At 46.1% G+C, this 14854-nt stretch overlaps 1 protein-coding gene across 1 annotated transcript in view; it reads right to left on the reverse strand.

Annotated features, from left to right (window-relative positions):
* Positions 1 to 14854, reverse strand: part of RPP30 (ribonuclease P/MRP subunit p30) — a 36371-nt gene that overhangs the window by 18802 nt on the left and 2715 nt on the right. The window contains exons 3-8 of the mRNA XM_068111169.2: positions 11867 to 11922; positions 11700 to 11756; positions 11461 to 11535; positions 10967 to 11029; positions 10644 to 10733; positions 1429 to 1545 (exon numbers count right to left, since the gene is read on the reverse strand). Coding sequence (XP_067967270.1) covers positions 1429 to 1545; positions 10644 to 10733; positions 10967 to 11029; positions 11461 to 11535; positions 11700 to 11756; positions 11867 to 11922 — 458 coding nt within the window. The remainder of the gene's footprint in view (positions 1 to 1428; positions 1546 to 10643; positions 10734 to 10966; positions 11030 to 11460; positions 11536 to 11699; positions 11757 to 11866; positions 11923 to 14854) is intronic.

Here is a 14854-nt window from a genome sequence, read left to right on the forward strand (position 1 = left end):
AGATCTCATGACTTTGCAAAGGCTGTTTACATATGATGTTCAGATCATCCTTAACTCGTTTGAGGTTCATAGCCAATGTTTCCTTTCCAAGCTTTGCTGAGAACCTCAAGCAGTGCAAAAAGTGGCCATCAAAGGTATTGCGGGTCATCCAAAGTCAAACAGGGTTGCATGTCCAAAAGTAAACAAAGCAAAACTGCACTGGGAGGAGAACGTCTTCCAGACGTGCTATACAAGCCTGAGACAACCCAGGAGGAGCAGGAACAAAGCAAGCCTGCTGCTCGGAGTATATTCAAGACATATTACAGTGTGGGTCACATGTCTGCATAGTAAGGAAATGATCAATCAACTGTGTCAAAGCACATTTTTACAAGGGAGGGGTGGGGGAGGTGAAGAATGGAAAGCAAATAGAGAATGTAGAGAGAGATCATTAATGTAGAGAGAGAATGAATGTAAAGAGAGAGAGAGAGAGAGTGTTTAGAAAGAATGTAGCCAGAGTGTTTAGAGTGTGTGGAGTGTGTAGAGTATGTAGTGAGTTTAGATAGTACAGAGAGTGTGTAGAGAGAAGTGTGTGAAGGGAGAGAGTGTAGAGAGAGAGTGTAGAGAGAGAGTGTAGAGAGAGAGTGTAGAGAGAGAGTGTAGAGAGAGAGAGTGTAGAGAGAGAGAGTGTAGAGAGAGAGAGAGTGTAGAGAGAGAGTGTAGAGAGAGAGTGTAGAGAGAGAGTGTAGAGAGAGAGTGTAGAGAGAGAGTGTAGAGAGAGAGTGTAGAGAGAGAGTGTAGGGAGAGAGTGTAGAGAGAGAGTGTAGAGAGAGAGTGTAGAGTGTAGAGTGTAGAGAGAGAGAGAGAGAGAGAGAGAGAGTGTAGAGAGAGAGTGTAGAGAGAGAGTGTAGAGAGAGAGAGTGTAGAGAGAGAGTGTAGAGAGAGAGTGTAGAGAGAGAGTGTAGAGAGAGAGTGTAGAGAGAGAGTGTAGAGAGAGAGTGTAGAGAGAGAGTGTAGAGAGAGAGTGTAGAGAGAGTGTAGAGAGAGAGTGTAGAGAGAGAGTGTAGAGAGAGAGTGTAGAGAGAGAGTGTAGGGAGAGAGTGTAGAGAGAGAGAGTGTAGAGAGAGAGTGTAGAGAGAGAGTGTAGAGAGAGAGAGTGTAGAGAGAGAGTGTAGAGAGAGAGTGTAGGGAGAGAGTGTAGAGAGAGAGAGTGTAGAGAGAGAGTGTAGAGAGAGAGTGTAGAGAGAGAGTGTAGAGTGTAGAGTGTAGAGAGAGAGAGAGAGAGAGAGAGAGAGAGAGAGAGATGAAAGAGAGCATAGAGCCCGAGAGAGTGAATAAACTTAGCCGACTAGCTATTCATCCACTAAATAGCTTCCAGCAACCGGGCCCAGGTATTTGGCCACAGCCGACGTGTTCATTGTGGAAGATGCAACAACCAACAAATACACTCACTCTGCCTTTGCATATCTGTGTGAGGGTGATGGCATTGCCGATCAAGTAGCGCCGCATGGTGGTATCACAAAGCCCAGCCGCATATGTTATTTCAAAGTAAATGCCACGCTGCACAGCCTGCACAAGAGAGTTAAAGGTCATTTAAAATGTTTCACAGATTTGCCAAGCTGTGACTGACACACAACATCAAATGGGATGTCGTAAAAAGATGACGATTTTTAAATATATTTTTTGGATACAAGATCGAGGCTCATGTAAGAGCTAACATCAATCACAAAAACAACAAGTCAGGAGACGACGATGGTTCACGAGCGAGCGATATTCAATGACAAAAGACGGACTATAACAGAAACAGGCCCGGACAGGCCAGGCGTGGAAATGTCAAAACGAAGGTTACTGACCTTGAAATGAGATAGAAAATAATGTATAATCAGTTATGAGGTTAGTTAGCTACACAATACCGAAAATTCGTTGAAAAATGAGATGAAAATAAATAAATAAATAAATAAATGAAGAAAAAAAAAGAATTAAAAAAATGAAAAATCGAGCTCCGTGGGGCTAGACACATGACATTGGCCTAACCAAATACCGAAACCCATGTCAGATTCCACTAACTCCCTCAGAGAAGATGTAGCTTGAACGCGATTACCCCCTAAAAAGACATCTTTTTCGGGCATGGCTCCGCCCACAATGGACGCAATACGCCCACTCTAGGCAGGACACAACAAGATCATGATATCAACCTCCCACCCAAGTTTCATCAAGATCGGATGATATCATCGGGTTATGCTGCGGACACACACACACACACACACACACACACACACACACACACACACACACACACACACACACACACACACACACACACACACACACACACACACACACACACACACACGACGAATATAGTGGTCACTTGATAACTCGTGAACCAAAAAGGACAAACGGACACACAAAACATACAATAAAGGGAGCGGGAGGCAAGATGGGGAGAGAGAGGGAAGCACACAAGTACAACCGCAGAGAACAGGAACAACGGAAGATCTGTGAGAGGGAGAGGGCTTGGGGGGAGGAGGCATGGGAAGGCGAGGGTGGGGGCGGGAGGGGGTGGGTGGGAAAGGCATAAAACACATGGATACTGCTACAACTTCCAGGAAAGAAAGAAGTCGGTATTTCAAAAAAAAAAAATGGCGTATTTGGGGTGAATTAACGGGGGTAGAAGAGATCAAGGTTTTGGATGGGGGAAGATTGTTGACAATATATTGCTTGTTAATTACTCTCCCAACTAAGCAAGCTCAATGTGCCAATATCGAGGCAAATTAAAACACAAAGATCGAGTGACAATTCAGCGCAACAATGCATAACTATTTGTTTCATTTAGCTAAGAATCATGGGAAAGCTCGTCACACCAAAGAAAAAGCAAGTCATACCAAAGACTGTATAAAAATGATACGTGCTGCTTCCTTGCTTGAGAAGGATAGAGCATGTACAATCCCCTTTGGTTGGCATCCATGGGGAGGAGGAAATTCCTCTTGAGGAAATGCCCCGCTGAGTACGGTGAGAAACGTGGCGCCATTGTTATGACGTCGCTGGTATCCAGAGTATCCAGGGAGGTGATGGTAGTGATGGCACTTCCCCCAAGCTCAGTGGCTGTGTTAAGTGTTTGTCTCGTCAGTGTGTCCATGTGTGTGTGTGTCAGCTCTATTACGAGCCTTAGCCCATGTTAAAAAAATGTGTTGTAGGTTATTGAATCAAGAATGCTGGAAGAGATGGGGCACAGGAGCATGGGATGGGGTACACGATGGGGTACAGGAACATGGGACAGCATATAGGATGGGGCGTAGGAGCATGGGATGGGGTACAGCATGGGGCACAGGAGCACTAGCCAGAGGGAAAAGCATTAGTTTAGAAAGGAGGAATAACATTCACTTCGAGGAGGAGATGGGATATTTAATTATTTATTTTAAACATGATATCCACAAAGCACACACACAATACACACACACACATGAAGGTGGACACTTTACTTTGAGACTTGAGGGCTCCATTCCAACGACCCCTCCCCACCACCCCCCCCCCCCCCCTCAACCACTTAAAATCTGCATATGGAGATAACAATCAACAGAAGAGAAGCAATTGCACAGAAAGTAGAGCGATCACAGAGAACAGGAATTAGAGCAATCTCTCAACACCCGTATAACCACTGCACATGTAGTCTGTCACCTTCTCTTTTCCTCCCTCCCCCTCTTTCCCCCCTCCCCATTGGTGGGGCTATGACGATAGTAGTGCAGAATCTGCACATGTGACGTGATGTCGTACTGTTTGTGCTCTCACTTAGAGTGCAGGAGCAAGCCATGGCAAGGTACGTTTGGAACAAAAAATATTGTTACGGCCATGGGTTTTGGGTGTACTGTGAGGGGGAATCCCTGGTTCTCACTGAACTTACTGGTCCTGAGGCTACCGAGCACAAATAACTTCATACCACGGCAGGTTGCTAGCCAATTGTGAACACCAATTGGTCCACCGCACGGTCTCAGGGTTCTCCATCTAATCACCATTTACCTGTAACACGTAACTTTCCAACCGTGGAACGCGCCCTCGGCTATGCACCAATCTTATCTTAATTAGGGCAGCCGAGCAACCACTGGTGCAGGCCGGACCGTAATGAGCCAATTGGTTGGGGAATGATAACCTCCCAGGCTAACCTAAATGTGAACAACATTGGAACAATGGAGGAAATGACGGACACGGACAGATTGGAAAGGTACGTCAACAAGGGATTTATTGTGATAAGCGGGATCATGCAAAGGTTGGAGGAAACTCAAGGGCTTTAATGCAGTGCCGGAGATCTATAAGAGTCCAGGAAGTCCCTCTCGTAGTAAATACTGAACTCCGTGTCCATAAAAATATACTAGCTTAAAGCATGTTATACCATAAAACCATTCTAAGTTGTACCTTTTGCAGCATTAGTAATGTCAGCTTCTGTCACATGGATTGCTTACATGGAGTAAACTGCAATTAAGAATAGTCTTCACTTTCATAAACATTTGAAGTCAATAAGTTATGCTCTCCACATGATGGATTTCTGTTCTGGGGTAAATCCTTGTTTTACGCAGGGGATTACATTTATACTCACCAAGAAACTCGCGCGTCATGAACAGGAGCGGTTTTCCCGGAATCACCCTCACTCATGGTGCAAAACTAGAGCTTTCACCACCTCGTATGTTATTCTTCACCATCGGGGATGGGGGAAGTGGGTGGAATTAGGATTACTGCTGTCCGGGCTGACCAAACTGAGAAACTATGTCCGTGCGAGGCATTAATGGTACATCCCTAGGGGAGGTTAAAAATTTTAAATTGGTAACATTCTCTGAAGGATAGCAAAATTAACAATTCCGACTGGGGGGCCTGGCGGATTATTTGTATTTGCACCGTTTTATGGATTTTCCATGTGTTTCAAGGATTTAGACAGTTTTCCAGGACTTCCCAGTACTGGAAAATGCTTTTTTATTTCTTCCAGAAATTTCAAGGCGTTTCGGGTTATTAGTAGGCTAATGCCGTTTGTCCGACCATGAAACAAGGAAATGCTCCTTGGAGAGAATTTTTTTTTATAAAGTAATAGTTGCTTCCAATTAATCCAAAGTTACAGGAAAATTATAATATAAACAAGTACAAATACATTCAAAGTGTACCACCTCATTGTCAAATAAATAAATAACATATCATCCGGTGCCCAGCGATGTCGCCATGCAGCACATGGAGGTGGAATTGGGAGGGAGAGGTGCACAATAATTGATTGATTAATTGCGTAATTAAAAGAAATTAATAATATTTGTAAAGTAATTAAATTTCTTTATCAATTGGCTCATAGCATACCGAAACCACCACTGCTTTATTCAAATCTGTAACATTTTGAAAATTAATTAAATAATGAATCAAAAAATTAAATAATCAATCGATTGATTAATCAATATATCAAAAATACCCTTTATAGCCAAATCACTTGGTCATTGTCATGTTTAAATATTAGCTTCCGAGCTCATAAGGTGCCAGAGATATTGACCAGATACAACAACAACAACAACATGCATTTTAAAGGCCATTTTCCCTGCTAGAGCGGGGGTTAGCCTTGCGGTCCCCATGACAATCTTCTCCATTTTGCCCTATTTCCTGCATCTCTCCTTGTTAACCCCCTTGCCCGCATTTCTTCTTCCACCATCTTTAGCCAAGTCTTTCTCGGTCTTCCCCGTCCTCTGCTTCCTTCTACATTCATTTCCACCACTCTTCTCAACCAGTCACTTTCATCCTTCCTCAACACATGACCAAACCATCTCAACCTGTTCCTCTTCACAGCATCAATCACAGGCTCTATTCCCATCATCTTTCGCAATTCATCATTTGTCTTCCTCTCTCTCAACGATACTCCGCACATCCGTCGAACCATTCGCATTTCCACCCTTCGTTGCTGCTCTACGTTCATTACCCATGTCTCGCTCCCATAAATCATAACACTTCTCACACATGCAACATACACCTTTCCCTTCAGCTTCAACGACACTCCCCTCATCATCAGCACGCCACTCAGTTCCCGAAACTTCTTCCATGCACATCTCACTCGAGCAACCGTTGCCGAGTCTGATCCACCTTCTCCATTCAGCATGTCTCCGAGGTAGCAAAATGTTTTCACACCTTCCAGCTTCACGCCGTCTCCAAGATCCAACTCAACATTTCCTCCATCTGCAGCTCCCTCTGTGCACACCTTACATTTGAATGTAGCTGCCACACTGGTTAATGACCCTCTCAGACAACTACATTTTTGATGAACCCACTCAGCGCACATTGTACATTGAATGGAGTTCACTCCGACACCCTTCCTACACACAGCACAGGGCCACTTCCCAGTTCTTTCCACCTCACCACATGCTTTACCACTTGCCATCACCTTCGTCTTTCCAATATTCACCTTCAGACCTTTTGTCTCCATACATTCCTTCCACGTGTTCATCTTTTCCTTCAGTCCATCCATACTTTCCGCAATCAACACCAGATCATCTGCATACAACAACTCCCACGGTAAACCCTCCTTTACGTTCTGAGCCAGCACCTCCATCACAGCTACAAATAGTAGTGGACTTAGTACCGACCCCTGATGCACTCCCACCTTCACCTTAAACTCACCACTGTTCCCGTCCTTCATCCTTACAGCTGTGCGCGCTCTTTTGTACATTGCCATCACTACTCTGATCAACCATTCCTCCACTCCTAACTTCCTCAATGCCCAGATGACCAGATGAGAAAGAAAATAAATAAGCACTTAATAAATCGATAATAATCAAGTAAGTAATCAATTAACTGTTGGAGTTATTAAAGATGAAGTCATACATTTAATAATAATAGTAATAATACATTTATTTAATATAGCGCTTTTCAAGAAGCCCAAAGACGCTTTGACAGAGTACAAAAAACAAGTGCAAAAAGACAAAAATCAATAGGTAAATAATCAAAGCAAAAGGAAGGAGAAGGATAAGAGATAGTCAGGGGTTAAATGCTGTGGGTTAAATGTTGAATGCAGTGTTGAACAGGTGGGTCTTGAGTGATGTTTTGAATGTGGTGAGTGAGGAGGAGTCTCTGATGGTGTGAGGTAGTGAGTTCCAGAGGGTGGGAGCAGCGATGGAGAAGGCCCTGTCCCCCCAGGATCTGAATTTGGTCCGGATGGGGGGAGGGGGGGGGGGGAGGGAGACAGGAGGTTGGCAGCAGCAGAGCGGAGGGTGCGGGTGGGAGTGTGTCTGGGAAGGAGGTCAGTCAGGTAGGATGGGGCCAGGTTATGGAGGGCTTTGTAGGTCAGGAGGAGGATTTTGTACTGGATTCTCTGGGAGATAGGGAGCCAGTGGAGCTTGTAAAGAACGGGGGTGATGTGGTCACGGGTCCGGGAATGGGTGAGTAGACGGGCAGCGGAGTTCTGAATGTATTGGAGTTTATTGATGATTATTGAGGGTGAACCATAGAGGAGGCTGTTGCAGTAGTCCAGACGGGAGGTGATGAAGGCGTGGATGAGGGTTTCTGCAGCCGTGGAGGAGAGGGATGGACGGAGACGGGCGATGTTTTTCAGGTGAAAGAAGGCTGTCTTTGTGATCTGTATAGTGTATTTGTTGAAGGAGAGGGTTTGGTCAAAGATGATGCCAAGATTCCGGATGTGAGGGGAGGTGGATACTGGGAAACCGTCGATGTTGAGGGCAAAGTTATGGGTGGATTTGGTGAGCGTTTTTTGGGCCAATGATTATTATTTCAAATTTATCATAGTTAAGTTTGAGGAAGTTGATTTGAAGCCAGGATTTTATTTCAGTGATGCAGTTTGTCAGGATAGAGTGGGTGGCAGTGGAGATGGACTTGGTGGAGATGAAAAGCTGGATGTCATCGGCGAAGCAGTGGAATTGGAGACCATGACGGCGGATTAAGTGACCAAGGGGGGACAGGTACAGGATGAAGAGGAGGGGGCCAAGAACTGAACCTTGGGGGACACCTTGGGGGAGGGGAGCAGTGGGGGATTTGCAGTTATTGATGGAGATGAACTGGCGTCTGTCAGAGAGGTATGATTTGATCCAAGAGAGGGCAATGCCGGTAATGTTAAAGGTGGTTTCAAGTCGGGTGAGGAGGATGGTGTGATTGATGGTGTCAAAGGCGGCGCTGAGGTCGAGGAGGATGAGAATGTTGAGCCAGCGTCAGAGGAGAGGAGAAGGTCGTTGGTGATTTTGAGGAGAGCAGTTTCAGTACTGTGGTTGGAGCGGAATCCGGATTGGAATGTTTCATACAGGTTATTGGCAGAGAGGTGATGTTTGAATTGAGTGGCTACAGCGCGTTCCAAAACTTTTGACAGAAAGGGTAGGTTGGAGATGGGTCTGAAGTTGTTTAGGGTGTCAGGGTTGAGTCCAGGTTTTTTCAGAATGGGGGTAACAGCAGCAATTTTGAGGGATGGTGGGACGATGCCTGTAGACAGGGAGGAGTTTATTGTTGCAGTGATAAGTGGAGAGAGAGCAGGAAGGGAGGCCTTGACAAAGCTGGAGGGGATGGGGTCAAGAGTGCAGGTGGCAGTTTTCATTCCTATGAGGAGTTCAGAGAGGTCAGTAGGGAAGACTAGGGAGAACTGAGACAGGGGTTGGCAGGATAAGGGGGGGCAGGTGGTTTGAGGGGGAGCAGGTACGGTGGTGGTTAAGCTGCTGTAGATGTTGTCAATTTTGCTTTGGAAAAATGAAAGGAAGGAGATGCAGTTGTCTACTGTGAATGACTGGGTGGTGATGTCCAGGGGGCTGAGGAGTTTGTTTATTGTAGAGAAGAGTGCTTTTGGGTTTCCAGAGCCAGAGTGGATAATTTGAGAGTAGTAGGCAGAGCGGGCGCGGGAGAGGGCATATTTGTAGTGTTGTAGGTGGTCCTTGTAGGCTTGGGAGTGAATTGTGAGACCTGTTTTATTGCGGAGTCTTTCAAGTTGGCGAGCACGAGTTTTCATCAGGCGGAGTTCAGGGGTAAACCAGGGAGCAGAATGGGTGAAAGAAACTGTTTTGGTTTTTATAGGCGCAAGCTGGTCAAGGCAGGAGGAGAGAGTGTGGTTGTCGTAGTCAGTGAGGTCACAAGGGGTGTGGAGGTCAATGAAGGGAGAAGTGGACATTTTTTCAGAGAGGGTGGATGAGAATGAGGTAGGTGAAAGAGCGTTTAGCTTACGGAAGTTGATAGTGCGATAATGCCTTGGTGCTGGGGTGGGGATGTTGATGGTCATAGTGATGGCTAAGTGGTCAGAGAGGGTGAGGTCGGAGCCAGAGAGATGGTGCAAAATTAATCCAGTAGAGCAGACAAGGTCCAGAATGTGACCACAGTTATGGGTAGGAAAGTTGACATGTTGAGTGAGGTTAAAGCAGGTGAGTAAATCAGTGAAGTCAGTGGTTATTGTGGAGTCAGTGGAGTCCATGTGGATATTGAAATCACCGAGGAGGAAGATTGAGGGGGAGAGGGAACAGAGCTGGGTCAGAAAGTAGGAGAAGTCAGACAGGAATGATGGGTGTGGTTTGGGAGGGCGGTAGACGACAGCCATGACTGACTGTGTGTGACCAGAGAGTTTAAAAGCCAGGTGTTCAAATGATGGAGCAGATGAGATGGAGATGAGGCTGGTCTTGATGTCCTGTCGGTGAATTACGGCAATTCCACCACCTCGGCCCTCCGAGTGTGGTTTATTGATGTAACAATATCCATTGGGTGTCGTGAGGTTGAGTGAGAAGTAGTCCAGTGGTTGTTGCCAGGTTTCAGTGAGACAGAGAAAGTCCAGTTTATTATCCAGAATGTAGTCGTTCAGGATGAGGCTTTTGTTGTTGAGGGACCGGGTATTGAACAGGGTGAGCTTGATGTTGCTTTGTACGGTGGGGATGAACTCAGGTGATTTAGCCAGGGTTTGCAGACAGGAGGTGCGATCGTGTGCGTTGCTGTGACCAGGTGCGCTGGGACGATGAGTGGGAGTGCGCTGAGCCGACCAAAGTACGGGAATGAAGTGACCTGTTTGTAAGTAAACAAACTTACGACCGGAGCCTCTATGAATGTATCTGGGTCATCGCAGGAGTCCGTGGTATTTGATTGCAGCGATGCATGATGGGGTGGAGGGAGTATTGAGCAGAAGAAGCCTTGCGGCGGAGTACCTTAGAGCCATGCCAGGCAGGAGCGAAGGGACGAGTAAGAGGCCAAGGTCGAGGAGGAAGAGTAGGCCTTGCCGCAGCGGCAAACGACCGCAGCCGCTAATCAAGACAGCAAAGGCCGCAGCGGCAAACAACCGCAGCCGCTAATCAAGACAGCAAAGGCCGCAGCGGCAAACAACCGCAGCCGCAAGCCAAGACAACAAAGGCCGCAGCGGCAAACAGCCGCAAAACCAAGACCGCAGTGGCAAACAGCCACAGCCGCAAACAATGGCCACAAACAACGGGAGCGGGCCTGAGTAAAACAGTGGAAGAGCCGGGCAGGCGAAGCCAGGAGCAGAGCCGGGACCGAGCAGAGGGCAGACCCAACGGCCAAAAAGCCGCCACGACCACCAGAAAAGCAGACTATGCACAATGACCCAGTCGGAGAAGCGGCGAACAAGTAACGCCAGCGTCCTCTCCAGACCGGACCGGAAGCGGTCATATTTAACCACATAAACGATGTTATATAATATGGCAGAGCTAAACCAAAGACAGCCTCACCAAGTTTGTCAAGGGGCGGCGCATCCGAAATGGAAGCCTTTGTGACGTGTCGATACAGATGATGTCGACTTCCAAATCATTACACGCCATCTGCATGTAACGGCAATGCACAACAGCGCACGGTGCTCTCATCAACAAAAAGTATCCTAGTCATTCAAACTCTCGTTTTGAAAATGATTAAACACATCCTTGCACCACTGTTAAAGCCAAAGGCATTGCACACTGAAAAATGGTAATTAGGCTGCTGAAACACGGCATATACTGTGGATTTGTAGGCCCAATAGTGAGAAATTGGTGAGACAACCCATTACAAGTTCACACACCTGGAATACCTTCTCTCCTTTGGGCATCACAGCAACAATGTCATATGACTGCATGGCAGATTTCTAGGAGATGAAGAGGAGAGCACAAAATATTTTCAGCCAATCTTACTTGTGTTTTTGCACCGGTGTCCAAAACAGAAAGCAACGAGAAATTACAGCGAACAAACAATATCAGCAACCCGAGGAAACCACTCATCAGGATCAAATGTACAGCGAAAGTCCAACATCTATCTCCCCGATGCATCAAGATACAGCACATGATCAAACATTCGACTAAAGCTGCAGTACTCATGACTTGCAGCAAAATCACATTCACCAAGATGCCAAAGGCAACGTAGCAGGCAATCAGCTAAAAATGGCTTACCATCCATCACAAGGTGTTACGGCAAAGCACGTGTCAACTCTTAACATGTGTAAATCTCCAGTATTTACAATCAACTCGCTCGATTACCAAGGACCTCATGAATATAAAGATGTTGAAGATCGACACGTACCAGTTTGTTTCCATGGGAATGATCGGATATGATCGCAGTCAGTCGAGTTAAGATTTTAATTGGTCTTGACCTGCCCTACGTGGTGAGAGATAAGTAGGGGGGGGGGGGGGGGGGGGGGGAGAAGGGGAAGATTGTAAGGCATTTGGAAGGCAGACATGAACTTACCGCAAAATAAGCGTTTGTTTGATTCAGTCCGAGGCCACAGAAGCCGATTGTTGATCTGGGTGAGTAACACACACCTGTACAGTTGGAGGGTTGGCAAGCAGAGCAGGGGGCAAGTTGGGTGGTGCAATTTCCTGTGGATTACAAGATCACAAAAAGTAAACGCTTCACACAAGGTTACCTTAAAATACCCAATAATTCCACAGCAGAGCGTGTGTAAAGTGGCGACTGTGAATGGGCTAACCTTTTTCTTGTCTTGCAAGTCGATAGTGGTATTGATAGCCACAGCTGAATAACCAACTGGTACAAAGAAAAAGGATAAAATAACATGCAATTATTAAAGTACAGTATTTAAAACAAGAGTCGTTTCAACAAGGCCCAAAAAACAGACGGATACCCAATGCCTTTGGAACTCAAGGAAAGCAACAACTAATAGTTGTTACATGGAAGTTGAAAGAACTCGAACTAGAATGGCACTAGGTAGAGTGCATACCTCCGCCAGGCTGAACAGTTTACGTTTTCTATCCCACTGATAGGCCGTATGGACCTGCATGCAGAGCTGAACCAAAATCTAATCAGCTTGGTCTTGTCACCAACCCAACACATCCACCTAGTTTCATCATAGCCCATCTGCAACGTTTTGAAATATTCTGCTATATATCGTATATCTCCCGGTGTGTACCACGGTTTAGAATAGGTACACCGTATCCCTGCGCATCATAAGAGGCGACTAAGGGTTGGTGCCAGGAAGGGCATCCGGCCATACAAACATTGCCTCAAACAGGGAACCATGATTGTCATGGGGCCCGCAAGGCTAACCCCTGCTCTAGCAGGGAAAATGGCCTTAAAACGATCATTCATTCATATTCATTTCATATCGTATAGCTTGCCCTATAACTCAATAGTGAAGAATCACTTTAAAAATGATAGGAGCCAGATCCGAATCTTCACCAAAATCTAATTAATTAGCCCTCGTCACACAACCAACTTGTCCACAAAGTTTTGAGAAACCAACCAAAATCCCTTAGACCCCTCAGAAAACCAAAAGGAAATCCCCCAAAAAATAATTTGTGATGATCTTTTTCATGCACCATTTGCACCACATAACAAATTGCAATGATGAATCGAAAATCATATCCAAAAGCTAGACAGATGTTAAAAAGTGAAACTGAAACTTCTGATATATGGAATGGAAAACCAGAATGAAATGATGTGAGAAATACAAAATGGAAATTTCTAAAAGCAAGGTTATGGGGAATATAGAGAGAAGGGGCAGGTTGGACTGGAGAACTGATGTGGAGAGGGATAGGTGCCTGGAGGTGGTCGGTTGGCATGAAAATAACTTTGATTATCTTCTGTCAGGCAGTAGGCCCAAGACGTGTCTAAATCAGTTTCTCAACCAACAACAACATGCATTTTAAGGCCATTTTCCCTGCTAGAGCGGGGCTTAGCCTTGCGGTCCCCATGACAATCTTCTCCATTTTGCCCTATTTTCTGCATCTCCCCTTGTTAACCCTTGCCCGCATTTCTTCTTCCACGATCTTTAGCCAAGTCTTTCTCGATCTTCCGCGTCCTCTACTTCCTTCTACATTCATTTCCATCACTCTTCTCAACCAGTCACTTTCATCCTTCCTCAACACATGACCAAACCATCTCAACCTGTTCCTCTTCACAGCATCAATCACAGGCTCTATTCCCATCATCTTTCGCAATTCATCATTTGTCTTCCTCTCTCTCAACGATACTCCACACATCCACCGAACCATTGGCATTTCCACCCTTTCCAGCCTTTGTTGCTGCTCCACATTCATGACCCATGTCTCGCTCCCATAAATCATAACACTTCTCTAGCATGCAGCATACACCTTTCCCTTCAGCTTCAACGACACTCCCCTCCTCATCAGCATGCCACTCAGTTCCCGAAACTTCTTCCACGCACATCTCACTCGAGGAACCGTTGCCGAGTCTGATCCACCTTCTCCATTCAGCATGTCTCTGAGGTAGCAAAATGTTTTCACACCTTCCAGCTTCGCGCCGTCTCAAAGATCCAACTCAACATTTCCTCCATCTGCAGCTCCCTCTGTGCACACGTTTTTTTTTTTTTTTTTTTGTTTTTTTTGTATACTGAATCGAGGCTCGTGAAAGAGCTAAAATTTATTTCACAAACAAATCAACCAGACAAACAAAACACAAAAAGAGGGAGCGGAAGACAAGATGGGGAGAGAAGGGGAAGCACACAACCACAACATTTGAGAGCAGGGAGAAGTGTGGGAGGGAGAGGGCTTGGGGGCAGGAGGCGTGGGAGGGGGAGGGCGGGGGGGAGAGGTATAAAACACAAGGGGACCGAAATTAGCGGGGGTAGAAAAGATCAAGGTTTTCGATGGGGGAGGATAAGAGATGGTGGTGAACAGCTGTTTTTGGTGAACAGGTGAACACCTTACATTTGAATGTAGCTGCCACACTGGTTAATGACCCTCTCAGACCACTACATTTTTGATGAACCCACTCAGCGCACATTGCACATTGAATGGAGTTCACTCCGACACCCTTCCTGCACACAGCACATGGCCACTTCCCAGTTCTTTCCACCTCACCACATGCTTTACCACTTGCCATCACCTCAGTCTTTCCGATATTCACCTTCAGACCTTTTGTCTCCATACATTCCTTCCACTTGTTCATCTTTTCCTTCAGTCCATCCATACTTTCCGCAATCAACACCAGATCATCTGCATACAACAACTCCCACGGTAAACCCTCCTTTACGTTCTGAGCCAGCACCTCCATCACAGCTACAAATAGTAGTGGACTTAGTACCGACCCCTGATGCACTCCCACCTTCACCTCAAACTCACCGCTGTTCCCGTCCTTCGTCCTTAAAGCTGTGCGCGCTCTTTTGTACATTGCCATCACTTCTCTGATCAACCATTCCTCCACTCCTAACTTCCTCAATGCCCATGTCAATACTTCGCGTGGAACCCTATTGAATGCTTTCTCCAGATCAACAAACCCAAGAAACAACCTCTTCGTCTTCTCCATGTACTTCCCCTGCAACTGCCTCACAATAAAGAGTGCGTCTGTCGTTCCTCTTCCCCGCATAAATCCAAACCGCATTACGTCGATCTTCACCCTCTTCCTCATCCTCCTCTCCAACACCACCTCCAATACCTTCACTCCATGCTCCATAACTTTATCGCTCGGTACGAGCCACACTCCAGAGGGTCACCTTTCC

Source organism: Myxine glutinosa, chromosome 3, assembly GCF_964187855.1.
Source record: "Myxine glutinosa chromosome 3, kmMyxGlut1.1, whole genome shotgun sequence".
Classification (NCBI taxonomy): domain Eukaryota; kingdom Metazoa; phylum Chordata; class Myxini; order Myxiniformes; family Myxinidae; genus Myxine; species Myxine glutinosa.